Raw genomic sequence first — 17,934 nt, 5'->3', positions numbered from 1 at the left:
TGATCACAGCATCCTTGTTTAAAGGATGTGGGAATCTGAAAATAAGCACCTTTTGAGTATCACTATTTCCTCTGAAAACTTTACAAAATTTGATGACTTAAATAGCTTCCTTAACTGTGATACTGAACTAATTCCAGTTGTTTCCACTCTGCTGAAATGTCAGGAAACCTGTGGGGAAGGAGTGCAGTTTCATCATGATTCGGAGTACTCTTCTCCAAGCAACTTTCTACCCCCAATTATGCATCAACAGTTGTTTTCAGCAATATGATTGAGTTTCAAATTAACTTTATAAATATGCAACAAAACTCCCGGCTTTACCACTTTACCCGTTTTCCATTTCAAACACATTTGGGAACTAGTCCATGATATTATCGCCTCTAAAAATAAAAAAATAAATGAATAAAAGCACATGTACCTATTGATTATAATTTAGAAATCAGGCATGGCTCTAGTTTTAAAAAATCACTCTGAGATAACCAGGTCTTCTATCAGTCTCTACAGAGACACCTTCCTGTTGGTAGTAAAGAGTTCTTTGGACATTTTAAACTACCTGGGATGCTGGAAGAACTGGATCCTGATTTAATGCTGGAGCTGGATAAGGAAGTCCAATCATAAGCCGATTCTGTCCTCTTCAAGGCCTCTTGATAGTTCATGTAGAGCTGCTTCCCGTACTAAACAGAAGGCAGTAAATGATGACATCTGTACTTTACTGGGTATGGTATGGATGCGTGGGATAGGAAAAGGGGACACATTTCTGTTTACTGACTCATAGTCTCTATTAAAATACCTATAATACTTCAAAAATTCTTTTCATACCAGTAAATTATAATCCACTCTTATTTGTCCTCATTTTGAGAAAGGCAACAAGAAGTCAACACTTGATTCTGATTATGTTCATTAACAATATAAAGAGTTTTTTTAGTTACTTTTAAAGCAACTTTGATTTTATGTCTGTAATAAATTTTATTTTTAGTTACATTAACTTAAAAGTAACTGAATAAATACCCTTTCAAGCATTATGTATAATCACCCTTAAGATGTCCTTTAAAAAAACTTTGTTAAGACTTTCTTTTTTAAGAGCAGTTTTAGGTTCACAGCAAAACTGAGAGAAAGGTACAGAGATTTCCCATATACATGCACAGCCCCTAAACACGCATAGTTTCTCCCATTATCAATATCCCCCACTAGAGTGGTACATTTGTTACCATCAATTAACCTACATGGACATGTAATAATCACTCAAAGTCCATAGGTCACCTTAGGTTCACTCTTGGTGTTTACATTCTATGGGTTTGGACAAATGTATAGGACATGTACCCACCATTGCATCATACAGAGTATGAGTATTTTCACCACCCTAAAAATCCTCCATGCGCCACCTATTCATTCTTCGCCCAACCCCAAGGCAGTTTAATTTTCAAAAAATTTCTTTTGTTTAGGCTAAACTCTGCTATATAAGCATCATACAGTGCATTCTCCAAAGCCCAAATAAATCACGTGGATGCTACATAAGCTTTTACCAGCAGTATTATTCCTTGGATACCAAGTGTTAAAAGCTTATCCCCATCACCAAGAAAAAAAGACATTTAAAACGTGAAACTTAGGCCTGAGAAAACTAGACACTGGCAAAATCATGAACATGAAACAAACAGGATAATTATCGTGACAACAAAAACCATATCATTAAGCACCCATCATTCCATTATCAAACCAAAAGAAAACCTACCTTTGCGATGCGGATACCATTGACCCACTGGTGCAGGGTCCTCACGTCATCACAACAAAGGTATTTGATGTACTGAGATTTCTTCTGGATCTGTGGGTGCTGCAAGATTAAAGGCAAAATCCAACTAAGTCCCCTGGAGAACTAAGAAATAAACAAAGTCTATCAAAGCTTAAACATATCCTGACAAATTACAGGTCTTTGGAATAATGGCCAAATAATTTATACCTCTTAAACATCCATAAGGCCAAATAAAATGGCCCTAAGTATTTTTACAAAATAAACAAGAAAGAAACTTGTGTTAAATTTTAGGTCAAGATGTTTCAGTTAAAAAACAAACCAACAAAAAACAGAAAAACCTTCACATCATGGGAAACTCCACAGTACCCCTTCTACACTTCAAAGAAACAAAGTCTACCAAGCTTAACAAAGTCAGTGGAAGTTTTAATCTACCAATATAAGAGTATAAAAAGGGAGGAGAATGTTTATTTCACTTTGAATTAACTGAACTCATGGAATCAGAAGACTCCATATAAGAGAGTCTTTGGTGAAGCTTCCAGTGCTTCTCTGGAGGTGAACACCTGGGTGGGGGGAAGAAGCACAGGGCACAGCACCTGGGATGCAATGGGTGCTGCTCCCTGCTGTGGACTAAGCACTGCTCTGCAGGCCCCTCTGCCCACAGCATGTGCCCTCTGGGCAATAAGCAGCTTTTCAACTGCGTCATCAGATTTAGTCTTCACAGCCCAATGTACTTTTCAGTTGAGTCTTGGATGGGAGGTGAGTGACTTGACCTTGGCTACAAAATGCAAGTGCTAGAACAGACTCAGGGTGTTTTAACTCCACTGGGCCACAACCACTAGTTCCCTGGGAAGAAAAAACCCTTCCTGCCAAAAATTAGACTGAGACATAATTCCTAATCTGTAACTAAAAGTGATACTCTAACATCTTAGTCCAAGTACCAAAAGAAACTACTGAATATGTACAATGCATTTATTACTTTGGAAACAATATAGGCCTGAAAATCAATTCTCTCAACTAATATGCAAGAAGCTAAAAAATAAGACTATAACACTCAACCACCCTGTTACTTCCATGATTATCATGTATAACATCCTTCTATTAATAACAGTGTTTGAGAAGTTCATATTCATACTCCATCCCTAAATCCTAACCATTTTTTTCCTTCCCACCTAACATATTAAATTACTTTGCCTCATTTCTCAAGGGATGAAAATTTAGACCTGGCTAAGCTGAGCTCTATTCCAACAATTGTTGTGGTATATATTTTTTTAAAACACAGGTTTCCTTTAAGATACTTAATTATACACGCATACGTATGTGTCCCAAGTGTGTACCTCTTTCAGATAATACATCAACATATATCTTATTTATTTCTACATTGTCAAATTTCATGAATAAGCTCTTCCCTTATTTTTATTATCTTAAGAAAAAACCTAATTACCAAATGGTGTGTTTTATTACCTCCTACAAGTGTGTATATATTTCCTGTATCCTGCATGTCACTGGAAGGACTCAGACTCAGTCATTAAAGCTCAAAGCTGATGAAAGGGATCAGGCCCTACAAATATTTACATTTGCATTTGTGTAGACCCTGTGTGGCAGCACTTTTTGGTTTGTTTGTCAGAACTCAAACGCTCAAGAATAAAACACTTACATAGGCAAAATCTAGTGTAGACTTACAAGAAAGAAAGACATATCTTAAATACTAATAGTTGAGTGGTCTCAGGCAAATTGATCCCTTAAACCTCAGTTTCCACATCTGGAAAATAGGGACTCTAGACCAGACTTGTGAGATGGACATGTCCAGTGCTTCTAGTGCAGCACCTTCCACCCTGGAGTTCTTCAGTAAATGGTGGCCATTATTTTTACTATTATTTGCACCCAGTGGTATGGTGTTTTTTTCAGTTCAATACATTAAAATTTCTAGATATAAATAGGTAGGCAATATAAATACATAAATTTAGCTTAACCGACTTTACTAAAAGCAAATACGAAGCATACAAATCATTATTATAAAAACAAACAAGAAAACCCTTAGAACAAAACTATTCTTAACCTAAGAATTCTATGAGCTGCAAAAAGGATTAAAGTACTAGCCAGTGGTCCTACTTACTTCTGGCCCTAACAGACACTGTTGATTGCCTTCCCCACAGCTAACTCCTCCTCTCTACCCCTTTTCTGATAGAACCCCAATTTGTTTGGATGTCTACCCCTCACCTCAGAGAGCAAATTCTGACTAGTGTAAACCAAAAATGGTGGCTTTGTTCCCTGTCAGTGATTGGTGTAAGAGTCGGCATGTACTCCGGGCCAACGGCCCTCAAAAGGAGGGCTGTTAGAAGAACTCCTGGGAAATATTTCTTTCCTCTTAAAAAAAGACATACAGGGAAAAACAGTCCCTCTTCCTCTGCTGGATTTTGTTGGGTCAAATGGCAGTGGCCATTTGTGACTGAGGTAAGTCGGTCTGAGAATAAGCTGATACGCAGCTTATGAAGCTCCATATGCAGAAGATGGAACAGGGAAAGATGGAAAGAATGTAGGTTCTCACTGACAACTTTGAGCCACTGAAATAAATTCTTACTGTCTCCATGTTATGAGACCCTCAAATAACTTTTATTTATATTGATATTTACCTTATAAGAAATTACAGCTGAGAAAAAGTTAAATATAAGAGTATACAAATACACATTCCACTACCCAGGGGAGCAAAGATATCATCACGTGTCATGTAACCTTTCAGAAAACTCCATTATACACTTGTGAGAGAATGAGAGTATAAAAGGCAAAAAACATCTTAGCATTATTAGAAGAATAACACTGACAACACAGGTCCCTTTACAGGGTCTCAGGGACTCCAGGGGACCCTAGACCTCATTTTGAAAACTGCTGGATTAAGCTACTTTATACTGACTTTTAAAAAATTATTTGCTACTGGAACTAAGTGATATAGGGTATTCTCCAAAAACGATCACTTAATAAAGGGCTACCATTATAATACACCTAACTTTATCAAAGCAATCAAAACTCTACCCCAAAATCCTAAACCACCTCTTCAAACCCAACTGACAATTCTCAGACAAAAGCAAAATCAAACGATGATATAAACATGTAGACCTAAGTAGTTACCACGGGGCTACTGAGAAAACGTAATGAGAAAAACGTAATCATCTCCATAATTATCCTGAACTTTTTAATGTTACCTTTTCCTAATGTTCCAATAGATCACTAAAAATGTCAGTTCTCAAAAGTACAGATATGATGAGTATTAGAAACTCAAAAGTTTGGATATAGGGGGAAAAAATCAATAAAAACAGCTTAGATGGATCATAATACATGCGTGGGCTATCAGAGCCATAGTTCAGGAGAAAAGGGAGATGAGAATTATTTCTGGACCAGATGAGAACCAGCCCACTTTGAACTCGGGCTCTGTTGGTTCTGCTGAGTTAGTACCGGAAAAGAACCCTTCCCCCCACATGTGGCTCTGATCTAAGTCTTCCTAAACTAAGCCAGCTATTAAATGAGAGTCTCAGATTTATAATCTAATCCATTTTATATATTATGACTCAAAGCTTACAATTCAGTATCCATTTCCTAGTGTCATCACTCTAACTAGGGTCAGCTGCGGGATAAGCACAGGCTTTCCTTCCTTCCCTCCTTCCTTCATTTATTTATTGGCCACGATGCACAGCTTGTGGGATCTTAGTTCCCCGTCTAAGGATTGAACCCAGGCTCCGGGAGCTGAAAGCGCTGAGTCCTAACCACTGGACCACCAGGGAATTCCCTTTACCATTCCTTTAAAAACCTATACAGAAAAAAGCAAAAATAGGACACTCGATGGAGATCCAAACAATTTTAAGATGTCCAATAACCCCCTCTATGTCTAACATCAATTAGAATTCCTAAAATGAGATATATGTTTACCTTGAGCACCAGACAGTAGTCTGTAGGTGCTTTGTATTTATTCCGATAATCCTGTCCATAGTAAACATTGACATGGTCCAGCTGGAGAAAGCACACCAGATCCCGAGACACCTGCGGAAAAAACACCCGAAAGACTGAATTAATAGTAATGTGTAAACAAGCAGATATCACTAGTAACAGCTTCTAACTGAGAATCAAACTTTACCAAGTAGAAATTATTGCTATTTTGCAGAAGACAAGACAGTGAGATTCTCTGCAGATGCTTCTTCTTTAAATCCATGATGCAACAAAAAAGGCAGTCCGTTTCACTTACTGTCTTGCCATTCATAAGGAACAATGGCTTGCTTGGAAAGGATGGCACTTTAAAGAGACTTTAAATATAGTATAGTATTTATATTAAATACAATACAGTATGATAGAGCTCTCTGGAAAGAACAAGAGATATCATGTAGCTCAGTGCCTGTAGTGCGTATCTCAAGTACAGCAATTCTCAAGTCAGGGTTCCTCGCCAGTTAAACAGGGGCGACAACATGTACCTCTCAGGATGGTGGTAAACACTGGATGAGGTTGCCCTGTAAAGATCTTCTGCAGTGCTGGGCCCCCCGTAAGCACAGAAGTGACAGCTACTATGGGGGCCCTTAGCAGAAGCACATTACCTAAGCAAGGCTGAAACGCCTGTAATCCTAGAAAGGTATTCTCCCCCGAACAATAACAAGCAAAAATGACTCTGGCAGAAGCTCCAAAAATAAGAAATAAAAGCATGATTTCAAATTTGCCAGGAGAATCGAGATGGGCCCAACTAATGAGCAGAGAGTGAACATTTTCAGGTTTCTTCTTTCTTATAATAGATCAATAAACAAAGCAATGTTTTGTGTGTCGTACATGAGCTGAAACAAATCAGAGCCTAGATCACCTTATTAGCATGCTCACTACAAATTAAAATCAATCAGCATAATAAGGAAGCTAAAAGTCAGCAGAAGGGACGCACCTTTGCTTTTCCTTTAGGGACATAGTAAATACCAGATGCTCGCAAGAGAAAATAACGCTTTTTCCAGGACTTCTTGCCATCATCTTTCAACCAAAGGACTCCCTCAATTTCTGGTACAGTTACAGAACTTCCACAAAAACACTCCTAAAAGAAGAAGATGATTTGGAAAGACACGATCTTTAGATTCTCAGAACAAAGTTGTGTTTACCCCTGTGAAATGCATGACACTGTGATTCAACCAAAATGCCTCTGTATAAAAACCATGCTGCTAATTTTACCTCAATTAGAACTTTCTGTTCTAAACATTACATGGCTTTACTCTGGAACGACTATGGCAATCCCTAAGAACTTTTTCCTAACATTGTTTTGAGGAAACTAAGGTGAAATGTCAACTGAGTTGCATATAAAGGTACTTAAATGCATTTATAAACAGCATAGTTACACTAAATTTAATCAAAGTGTCAGAGCTAACATAAACATTAGACTTTATTTTTCTCCAAATTAACAACACATTTCGATTAGCTGTACGTTAAATAGGAATATATTTTAAAAGAAAGCAACATGCTAAATGAATGATTACACTTTCACAGTTTAAAAACTATCAATGTACCAAAACTTCTAAAACAAAGAATATTTAATACTAGGTTGAAAGGAATATAAACAAACTCAAAATTCTGGATTCTAATGTCTATACTTAGATAAAAATTTAATTTAAAAAATCAATCATGTATTTAGTAAAGGAAAAGTAGAAATCCTCACTAAACTTGAACACATGAAGGTGAATTAATTTCTCTCTCCCCGAAACAAAAAAAACAATTAGGAATTATGCAGAGTACTTTTCTTAACTATAGCTATAGCATCCCTATGAAAAGCTTAGTGCTGATCTTCATCTTCCTAATAGCCTTGTTGCTAAATAAGAGTTTATTCAGATTTTCAAACATACTAATGTCGACCTTAGTTCTCTAAAATCAGCAAAAACCAAAAATTCAATTATGTTTGAATTTGTTTTATTACTCTTCAAAATAAAGAGATGTATATATTTTTTAAAAAGAATCATTATGATTTTTAAAATTATTTGAGTTATTTCAGGCCAAGGTTTGAAATATTTTGTAAGTAGCTAACTATACTCAAATTTCTCTCTGGGTAAGCAGATAAAACAGTACAATCACATCCTTCATGACCAGCCTTTTCTCCCACTTGTCAGCTACTAAAAGCTCATAACTCCTTTTAGCCCACTAGTACACTGCCTGGCAAAATAATAAGTTTTACAAGGTTCTTCGGTGTTCTAATGTTCACACAGCTGAACTCTCTCCAACAGGCTATGGAAGAAAATAGGCTTCCCTATTTACGACTGTAATTATAAATATAGAGCACTGACATTCTGGACTTCAAAAAAGGTGCTTAATATTTGAAATATTATAATGTGCAGGAAAAGGGGAAGGAGGGAAGGAAGTCATACCTCCAACAGCACTTCTTTGTTTCTATCTGCCATCTCAGCTGTTTCCTTTTTTCCCAGAAGATAATTCTGGAAAAATGAATAGATGAAAGTTAAAGGATAAACCCACTCTGCTATTCCCTTGGCACAGGGATGTATATGATTTCTTCTAGAGACACAGAAACCCTGTGTTGATTCCTGCCTACACAGAGTGAGGGGAACACCCCTTTGAAAAGCAACCTGTTCGTGGGATCTTCACGGAAATGCTTAACACTGACCTCCTCCTTACCTTATCCATTTATCTTGAATTATTCCGTAAACTGCCCTCCCCCAAATCCTGAGGTGATATTACATGCAACAGCTAGCAAATATGTTTTTGTATATCTAATGAAAGCTACACTTACAGGACCTTAAATGTTTACAAATTATTAAGTACAACAAGTAAGGCAAATTACCTTAAAATATGCTGAGTTTAACTGATCCAGATGGAGAAAATTTAATCTAAATCCCAAATTCTCTGAGGCTACCATGATCTCATTTGCTTGACTCAACTAAAATTTGAATTTTAATTATCAGCCTTATGAAACATTTTTTCACAATCATCCGTAAAAAGATCTGTTGGTATTCCCAAATGTGTATTCTTCACTAAAAATACCCAGTAAAGATGTTTCATGACTAAGCTGCCTGAAGGATAACTATTCAATAACTTTAACACTGCTACTATTTTTCTCATTACTACTTTTTATAGTGGGGCTGTTTTCTCTCACCTATTGATTTTTATAAACTATTTGGGTATTAGGAAGGATTAACTCAAATATTATTTTGGAATAAGCAAAGATACTAAATAGATAAAGGTAACATATATTAGAATGTGGAACCATTTACAATCAAGGTTACTGGGTTTTCAAAAAAATAAAATAAATCAAAGTGTCAACTGGATAAATGACAAAAGTAGAGAAACTTAAATATGCAAGTACTTTCCTTTGAGGGATAAGGAACTCACCAAATAAACAGCTCAAAACGGCTCTGAATTAGAGAGAACAGAAACCTGGTAACCCCCTGGAGGTAATCCTGCTTCTCCAAAGGCTCATCCCATCTGGCTCTGCAGAACTGGCAACTTCTTTGAGGCCTGCCACCTGGGCAGTAGTGAATGCTCCAACCGGGTGGTTACCAATCTTTTAACTCTATTAACTTAGCAGTCAGAGAATTATATAATATGAACATTTAAGAATCCTGACCTCTGTAAGCTATAGTCTCACCTGTGGGTTTTTGAAAAGTGCATATTTTTCTATACGCTCCATAAATATAAGCTTGTTTTGGCTATCTCTTGTCCAATTCAGAAGATTTTCAACCAAGTTTTCATGGTCTTCAAAGATTCTCTCTGTCCCAAAATAAAATATCAGTATTTTGTTAGTATTCATCAGAACTGCATAAAAGACAAGAAACCTTGTGAAGTAATTCACAGCAAAACCCTTAACTGACACCCCTGAGAGATTATCTAGTCTTCCCTCTATTTTCAAATAAGGAAACATGCCCTCGTGGTGTTAAGTGACTTCAGCAAAGGTCACACAGCTGCTACATGGAAGGATCAGGACTAGAATCTAGGTCTTCTGACTTCAAGGTCTTCTTCAGCCTTCAGCCTTTGCCCATCCCACCCTTAAAAAAAACCCAACATGCGGGCTTCCCTGGTGGCGCAGTCATTGACAGTCTGCCTGCCGATGCAGGGGACATGGGTTCGTGCCCTGGTCCGGGAAGATCCCACATGCCGCAGAGCGGCTGGGCCCGTGAGCCATGGCCGCTGAGCCTGCGCGGCTGGAGCCTGTGCTCCGCAACGGGAGAGGCCACAACAGTGAGAGGCCCGCGTACCACACACACACAAAAAAAACACCAACATGTTAGTTACATTTCATAAATTCTGGTATTAAGTGCTTCTAACAGCATTCATTTCTTGTCATTCAAAAAATTTCCAAGATGAGTTCTTCTTTGATCTATGAGTTTTGTTTAAATTTAAACAGAGATGTATTTTCTAATTTCCAAATTAGGAATCAAAGAACTTGTCCTATATATTGAACATATGTTCAAATAACATATTCTAGAGATAATGATTTTTTGAAATTTCTTGAGAGCTGCTTATAACCTCATACCAGAATCAATTTTTAGAAATACTCCATTTCTGCCTGTAAAGAATGCATATTTTCCTGTTATTAGTGTTCTAAATATATCTATATTCATTTTTGTCTGCCTGATTATACTGATCACTGAAAAGATTCTTAGATGAAAAGTTTCTACTATGAAGGTAGACTTGTGAATCTCTCCTGGTAGTTCTGTCAACTTTTGCTTTATAAATTTTAATGCTATTATTAGATAAAATTTAGAATGATTATACCTGCCTGATGAAGATGTATGGTTCTCTTTATCTCTAGTAATGCGTTTTGCTTAAAGTTTATTTTGCCTGATAATAACATAGTTAATATTATCTTTCTTTTGGTTAGTGTCTTTCCACATTCCTTTTACTTTGAATCTTTCTGTGTCTTTAGGTAAAAGGTCTTTTGTAAACAGCAAACACTTGCATTTTGTTCATTCATCCTTTCTAATAATCTCTGTTGTTTAATTGAATGATTTACATTTGTCATAGTTTGTTTCCACCATCTTATTTTGGGCTCTTAGTAGTCCCTTGTTTTCTTTTCTTTTATTCATTCACCAAGTACTGAATGACTACATATTATATTTGAATCACTGTGCCAAATATGATTAAATGATAGTTATGGATCTTTAACTATGGCCATGGAAATATTCTAAAAACTATCATCCAAACATTTTCTGTGTATGGTGACACTATATCTATGAACTCAAACCTTTCTAATTCTCTAAGAATAGTTATAGGGAAGTATTATTAGAATACATGTTTATACATATTAATAAACTTCTAACTTATGGTTTGGTTTTGGGGGTTGTGTATGTGTGTTCTGAAAGAAAAGTGTTAATAATTAAGTTTTTATTTCTCTGGAAACTGCTGTGAAATATTTAAAGATATCATAGGTAGTAAGAGCAATGCAAATACATTTTTTAAACAAAATAGCAAGTTGAAATTGATTACTGATTGAATAAAGCCTAATAAAATAATTATTGCAAGGTTTCTGTAATCACACAATATTACAAAAAGAACACTTTTTAAAAGAGTCAAAGATGATATAAAAAATGAGGGATTTTTGGGCTTCCCTGGTGGCGCAGTGGTTGGGAGTCCGCCTGCCGATGCAGGGGACGCGGGTTCGTGCCCCGGTCCGGGAGGGTCCCGCGTGCTGCGGAGCGGCTGGGCCCGTGGGTCATGGCCGCTGGGCCTGCGCGTCCCGAGCCTGTGCTCCGCAGCGGGAGAGGCCGCAGCAGTGAGAGGTCCGCATACCGCAAAAAAAAAAAAAAAAAAAAAAAAAAGAGGGATTTTTAAAGTTAGAAAACACCATACCAAACTACAAAACATAGGAAACTAAGACTTAGTACATCTAGCTAAAAATAAGATGTGCTTTATGTTTCCCCTGAAAGTCAAATGGTGGTATAAAGACTTCAGTACAAATGTGAATAAATGTAACGGTCTTTAGTAAGTGTGTTCAATATATTTGGTTCTTATTTGAAGGGAAAAGAATATTTTGTTACTTAAAAAAAGAGAACAACTTTGTTCTGGCCAAAAAAAAATCTAAAGTGAACTGGAAATGATACTGCACTCAAAGAAATGTCAAAACACTTGGGGGGAAAAAAACAATGTAAAAAGGCCAGGGTTATATAATAGAAAAAAAATACAGTATAAAGATGTCTCAAGTTGCTTTTATCAACATGAAAACTGTTGAAATTACATAGAAATTAAAAAGTAATTATAGCAATGATACTACTAACCCATTTGTAACTCAGAGATGGTTTCCACCAGAGACCAGTCTAAACTATAACCACAGTGAGATTTGTCCATCAGGTTGTCCAGCACTTGTCTCACTGTCTGCCTCTCATCCACCATCATTGTTTTAGAACTATCGTCAGACATGTGGACTCTAATCACCAGCTATAATAGGAAAAAAGGAAATTAAATACAAACCAAAAAACAGGCATTCTAGAAATTTCTTCCAATATTGAGTAATGTTCTGAGTAATGTCCTTAGCTAAAATATAAATTAAAACACAAATGATGATTTATTATGCAAGAAAAATACTCTAAAATTAGGTATTAGATAACCTAACTAAATAAATTTAATGCATTTTTAAAAATTAAAATAACAGGTAAGATTATAATAAGACTATTTTGTTTTACCCTTTTAGAATTTAAAACCAGAAAGGTACTTCTTTTATAATGTATTTTATCCACAAAAAAATACATGTGAAAAATGTATTTGAAAGAAATACCCCTCTATAGCTTGCTATATCTTAGAGCTACGTTACATAAACAAGGCAATTCTTCATAAATCCGTAAAACAGATAAAAATCCCAAACCAAGAAAAAGCCCAAATATCACCTTTTTCACTTGTGCCTCTTTAATTTTCTCTAGGGCAACTCTGATCTTCTCAGCTTTCAATTTTGCTGCCTGTTCTTCCTGTGAACACAAAGCACTTCAGATAAACTAATGCTAAAATAATGAGAATTATTTGAGAAGTCTTTTTATCCTTAAGGATGCTGCTAAAATTAAATTTCAGTAAGAATATAACTTCACACACTTATATAGAACACAATTTAAAAATAACCGTGTTCACAAAGTGAGAGCAGACATATTATAAAGGAACATTTTTTAAGATGCAGACTTGAAGATCTCTTATAATAAGACTAGATTTTCATATTCTAGTGATGTAGTAATTTAATTTTAATTTAATCCAACAGTTTAATTCTCAACTGTCAATCTGAAGCAGATAAATTTCAGGTTTCAGGATAGGGAAAACATGAGGGTATCTGTGGGTCTGCCAGTGACTCTGAATTTATACCCCCTCCAAAGTACAGGCAATTTTTTGCATAGTAATGTTCTGTCCTGTTATACTGAAAACATATCATCATCATAAAAATAGCAAAAAACCAGTATCAATTTATCTCTTTGCAGCCATACAAAAATACTTAATAAAAAATGTAGGTATGTTCATATTAATATACAAATACAAACAGAGGAGGCTGCATTAAATTCTTAGGTTTTACTCTGCTTTGGAGCAATCACACAATATAATCAATGTCTCGCGTCTTTAAATGCAATTTTGTTTTTATTAATTCATGGATAAAAGTTCTTAAAATACTAATATAATTTTCCAAATATTTAACTTACAGTAATTTCTACTTTATAAAATTTAGATTACAAGTAGTAATAAAATAAAACTATACTTAAAACATTTGCCTATTTTCTCCTAGAACAACATATAGTACTGTGACACTGGTACTTACTTGTACTTTCCAGCAATAGGCCATAGTACACTGTAGCATTAATCTCCAATTGAAAAAGACTCATGTAAGTAAACCTTTGCTTATAATAAAGGATTCCTTTTTAATTCTAAGCTTTTGGTTGCTCTAGCAAATATCTAAAATACCTAAGAAAAACATAAAATGCCATATTATATATTTCTTTACTTAATATGACTTTAAAAAAAAAAGCGAGAAACCTATTTACATCAGCCAAACTTTATCTGCTCTGGATTGTGATTAAAAACCACAATCCATGTGTTATTCTTCGTTAAAAAGCTAAAGTTTCTAGGGCAAAAAAACAAAAACTCAATTCATTTAATAGATTCTTCCCTGTTCTCCTAAATTCTGTTGGCTTCCTTATTTTTTAACTGCTTCTCTTTCCATTTCACACTCTAGGCTGACTCCCCTCATTTCAAGCTTAGTATTTACTACTCTGTGGAACAGAGAAGAAAACAGTGGTTAGGAAGGACAGTGGGTTTGTTTGCCAGAAATCTGATCCATTTCAATGAAAGCAGTCAGTGAATTAACATAATAACTAAGGTCTGGAAATACTATCTGTAAACCCAATTAGACACAGAACAAAGAATTGCATTTTAACAATGGAGAGGAGTAAGATAAGACTTGATTCTTAGATATACTCCTCTGATTAAAAGATTAAATCATCCTACCTCCGCCTGTATGCAAATAAACAAATTACAGAATTATAAAATATGTTGACTGTATATTTTAACATAAGATACATTTTTTTTTCTTTTTAAAGCAGGCTATAAAATGAGAAAACTAGACTACTGTCATTAAAACTCTCATTAAAATGCGCAGGCTTCCCTGGTGGCGCAGTGGTTGAGAGTCTGCCTGCCCATGCAGGGGACACGGGTTCGTGCCCTGGTCTGGGAAGATCCCACATGCCGCGGAGCGGCTGGGCCCATGAGCCATGGCCACTGAGCCTGCGTGTCCGGAGCCTGTGCTCCGCAACGGGAGAGGCCACAACAGTGAGAGGCCCGCGTACTGCAAAAAAAAAAAAAAAAAACAAAACAAAAACCAAACAAACTCTCAGCCTCTAGAATTCTGTGTCTTAGAGAAACAAAATCATTATTAAATTACCAAACCCTATGTGTTTCTGATGAGTGGAGCACTATTCTATACAGGAATTCTAAGTACTAGCATTTTCCAGCGGTTTTTATTAAATCAGTTATTTCATCATATTTTGGAAGATAAAGAGGGAAGCAGAAGTTTTATGAGTGTTTTCTCAATGGGATAATGATTGTATGTTCTTCATGGCTCATTTGCCACATCCTTATATTGGTATAAATGGCTGCTATAAAGAAGAAAAATTTACCAAGGCATAATTTCGAATTTCACTTCATATTTCTGAAAAGCAAATTTAAATCTCAAAGTCTGAAGAGGAAAAACTGATAGTATCAATGCTTTGTGTATCTGGAACATAAACATGAGCTTCTAAAAGGCCAAATTCTTTTATGATATTATGATTGATCTGCATAAGTTAAAAAACGTTTAGAAGATTTCCTCAAAGCCAAATAACATTTTTAAGAAAAAGAGAATATTCAAGAGAATGAGAAGACAAGCCATAGACTAGGGGAAAATATTTATCAGACACATCTGATAAAGGACTATTATCCAAAATATACAAAGAATTTTAAAGCTCAACAAGAAAATGAACAACCCAATTTAAAAACTGGGCCAAAAACCTGAACAGAACTCACCAAAGCTTACACAGATGGCAAATAGCCTGTGAAAAGATGCTCATGTCATATGTCATTAGAGAACTGCCATCGTTGTTTTAATTTAAACAACGATATACCACTACACACATATTAGAATGGCCCAAATACAAAACACTGAAAACGTCAAATGCTGGTGAGGTTGTGGAGCAACAGGAACTCTCAGTCATTGCTGGTGGGAATGCAAAAGGGTACAGCCACTTTAGGAGATAGTTTGGTGGTTTCTTACAAAACTAAACATGCTCTTACAATATTCCAGTAATCAAGCTCCTTAGTATCTACCGAAATGAGATGAAAACTTACCTCCACCCCAAAACCTGCGCACAGATGCTTATAGCAGCTTTCTTTATAACTGCCAAAACTTGGAAGCAACCAAGATATCCTTCAGTAGACAAATGGATAAACTGTACTACATCCAGACCATGGAATATTATTCAGTGCTAAAAAAAAGATGAGCTATCAAGCCATGAAAAGACATGGAGGAACCTTAAATGCACATGACTAAGTGAAAGAAGCCAACCTGAAAAGGCTACATATTGTATGATTCCAACTATATGACATTCTGAAAAAGTAAAACTATGGAGACAGTAAAAAGATTAATGGCTGTCAGAGGTTAGGGAGAGAGGGAGGGATGAATAGGTGGACTACAGAGGATTTTTGTGGGAGTGAAACTACTCTGTATGATACTATAATGATAGCTACACATCATTACGCATTTGTCCAAAGCCATAGAACGTACAACACCAAGACTGAACCCTAATGTAAACTATGGACTCTGGGTGATAATAATGGTCAACACTTGTTCATCAATTATAACAAACGTACCACTCTGGTGGGGGATGTTGATAATGGGGAAGCTATGTACGTGTGAGGGCAAGCGGTATACTGGAAACCTCTGTACCTCCTTCTCAATTTTATTGTGAACCTAACACTGCTCTTAAAAAATAGTCTATTCAAAAATGGAATATAAAAATTTAAATGTAGCATTCTGATATTGGTTATAAACACCAAAACAGTATTTTCATACTCCCATTTTATTATTATATTATTTACCAAATACAATAGAATACAACCACTGCTATCTTTTGAAGCAGTGACAAAAAGTCATTCAATTGTAAGATTAATTTAAACTCCCAGATCAGTTTCTGCTCCACAGGCTAAAAAGTTGACACATAGGAAGAAAGGATTAAAGAAACAAGAGAAACAACCAATTAACATACATTAAACCAATCAGATTTCCTAGCCATCAATAAGAAACCATTTTTATGTAGAGCAGCCAGGTGGGCCTATTTTAACATCCAAACTCAGCTATTCTTCCATTTGCTCAAAATACTACTCTTAATAAATACATAAATTGGTCAAATTTGAATTTAAGAACTGTGTGCTTAATTTCAACCTAGGCAAATTTTAGTTTATTCTTCTCCAGTTTATTAGCAAGGATAATCAATCCCTGCTAGAAGCTTTTAGAAGAAACAATTGATCAAAATACCTCTAACTATTAGAGTCTGAATGTCACTGGAGCAAAACTGGAAATAAAAATATTTGTATCAAATTGCAAGATTCATAGTATTTTATACTTCCCATGGGTAATCTGCTCTTCCTCAGAAAGTTGGCTTGTATTTACTATATTTAGGCTAGAATCGTACTTTTAACCATAACAACCATAGAAAGGAAGAAATTGTTTTAAGCTCAGAGTGCTGTGCAATACAGGAAAGGTCAATAAATCTTTGCTGATGTGTTTAGATTATATACTTAGAAGACATCTAATAGTTTACTTATTTAGGCAAGGTAAATCTCTGTTCAATGTCTGCAGGCCAAGTTTAATACAAAGAACAAAGCTTTATTCATCCCATCTTCTCTTCTGTTTGTTAAAGTTGACAAACTCAGGTAGGTCTTAAGTTTTCTGCCCCTTATCTTTGGGCTATCCCTTTGTTCACACTGTTTGTCTCACAACCATCCTTAACATAAGTAAAAGATACCTCACACATATAACAACTTAACTTTCTCTCCTACCCCTTCCCTTAAAAGGGCAAGAGACAACCTATTTTTCCACCTGAAAAACTCCTGTGTGGCTATCAATAACCATCAAATGCCAAGCCTCCTCAAATTTACATAAAGGACAAAAACTCCGTTAAGATCTTATGATTAAATGAAAGCCAATGCTGTGGTTACAAAGTGTTACAGCATTCTCTTCATGTTACAGCATTCTCTTCAGCGTAAAAATTAGAATACTTACAGAAAGAGTTACAGTTGCAAAGAACTGGCTAGTGAATTCCTTCAGCTAAGAAATTATTAAGGCTTTGTGGGTTCGGAACCAATGGGACTGAAATTAAGGAGCTGAAGAGTAGTTAGCAGTTTCTTTGAGGTCCAGTTTGTGTCACAGATTACAATAAAGTTGTGTAAATTAAAATGATTCAAAGAAAACTTGGAGTGATGAACAGTTTAATGCCCACAAAATGTTCTATTCTATAAAACTGCTTAGAGCCAAAATAATAATAGTAACAACTAGTCTACTTCCCCCTGAAGAAATCACGAAACAGATTCTCTCACTAAGAAGAGAACTAATATTAACTGAACACCTACTTGCCACACACTACAAGGCATGTATCTCATCTAATTCTCAATAATGCAGGGGCTAACATTATTATTATTATGTCCACTGAACTAATTAAGGCCCAGAAAGACTTATCTTTCAA

General features: G+C 35.7%; 1 protein-coding gene across 7 annotated transcripts in view; it reads right to left on the bottom strand.

The window, feature by feature from the left end:
- RAPH1 (Ras association (RalGDS/AF-6) and pleckstrin homology domains 1) overlaps positions 1-17,934 on the bottom strand; it is a 98,007-nt gene that overhangs the window by 13,444 nt on the left and 66,629 nt on the right. For all 7 annotated transcript variants that reach the window (XM_067740885.1, XM_067740886.1, XM_067740884.1 and 4 more), the window contains 8 exons: positions 12,577-12,654; positions 11,971-12,130; positions 9,345-9,466; positions 8,110-8,175; positions 6,651-6,794; positions 5,663-5,773; positions 1,727-1,825; positions 551-671 (listed from right to left, as the gene is read on the bottom strand). In XM_067740885.1, the coding sequence (XP_067596986.1) occupies positions 551-671; positions 1,727-1,825; positions 5,663-5,773; positions 6,651-6,794; positions 8,110-8,175; positions 9,345-9,466; positions 11,971-12,130; positions 12,577-12,654 (901 nt within the window). The remainder of the gene's footprint in view (positions 1-550; positions 672-1,726; positions 1,826-5,662; positions 5,774-6,650; positions 6,795-8,109; positions 8,176-9,344; positions 9,467-11,970; positions 12,131-12,576; positions 12,655-17,934) is intronic.

This window comes from Pseudorca crassidens, chromosome 6 (genome assembly GCF_039906515.1).
Source record: "Pseudorca crassidens isolate mPseCra1 chromosome 6, mPseCra1.hap1, whole genome shotgun sequence".
NCBI lineage: Eukaryota > Metazoa > Chordata > Mammalia > Artiodactyla > Delphinidae > Pseudorca > Pseudorca crassidens.
This window is presented reverse-complemented; position numbering and strand designations above follow the sequence as displayed.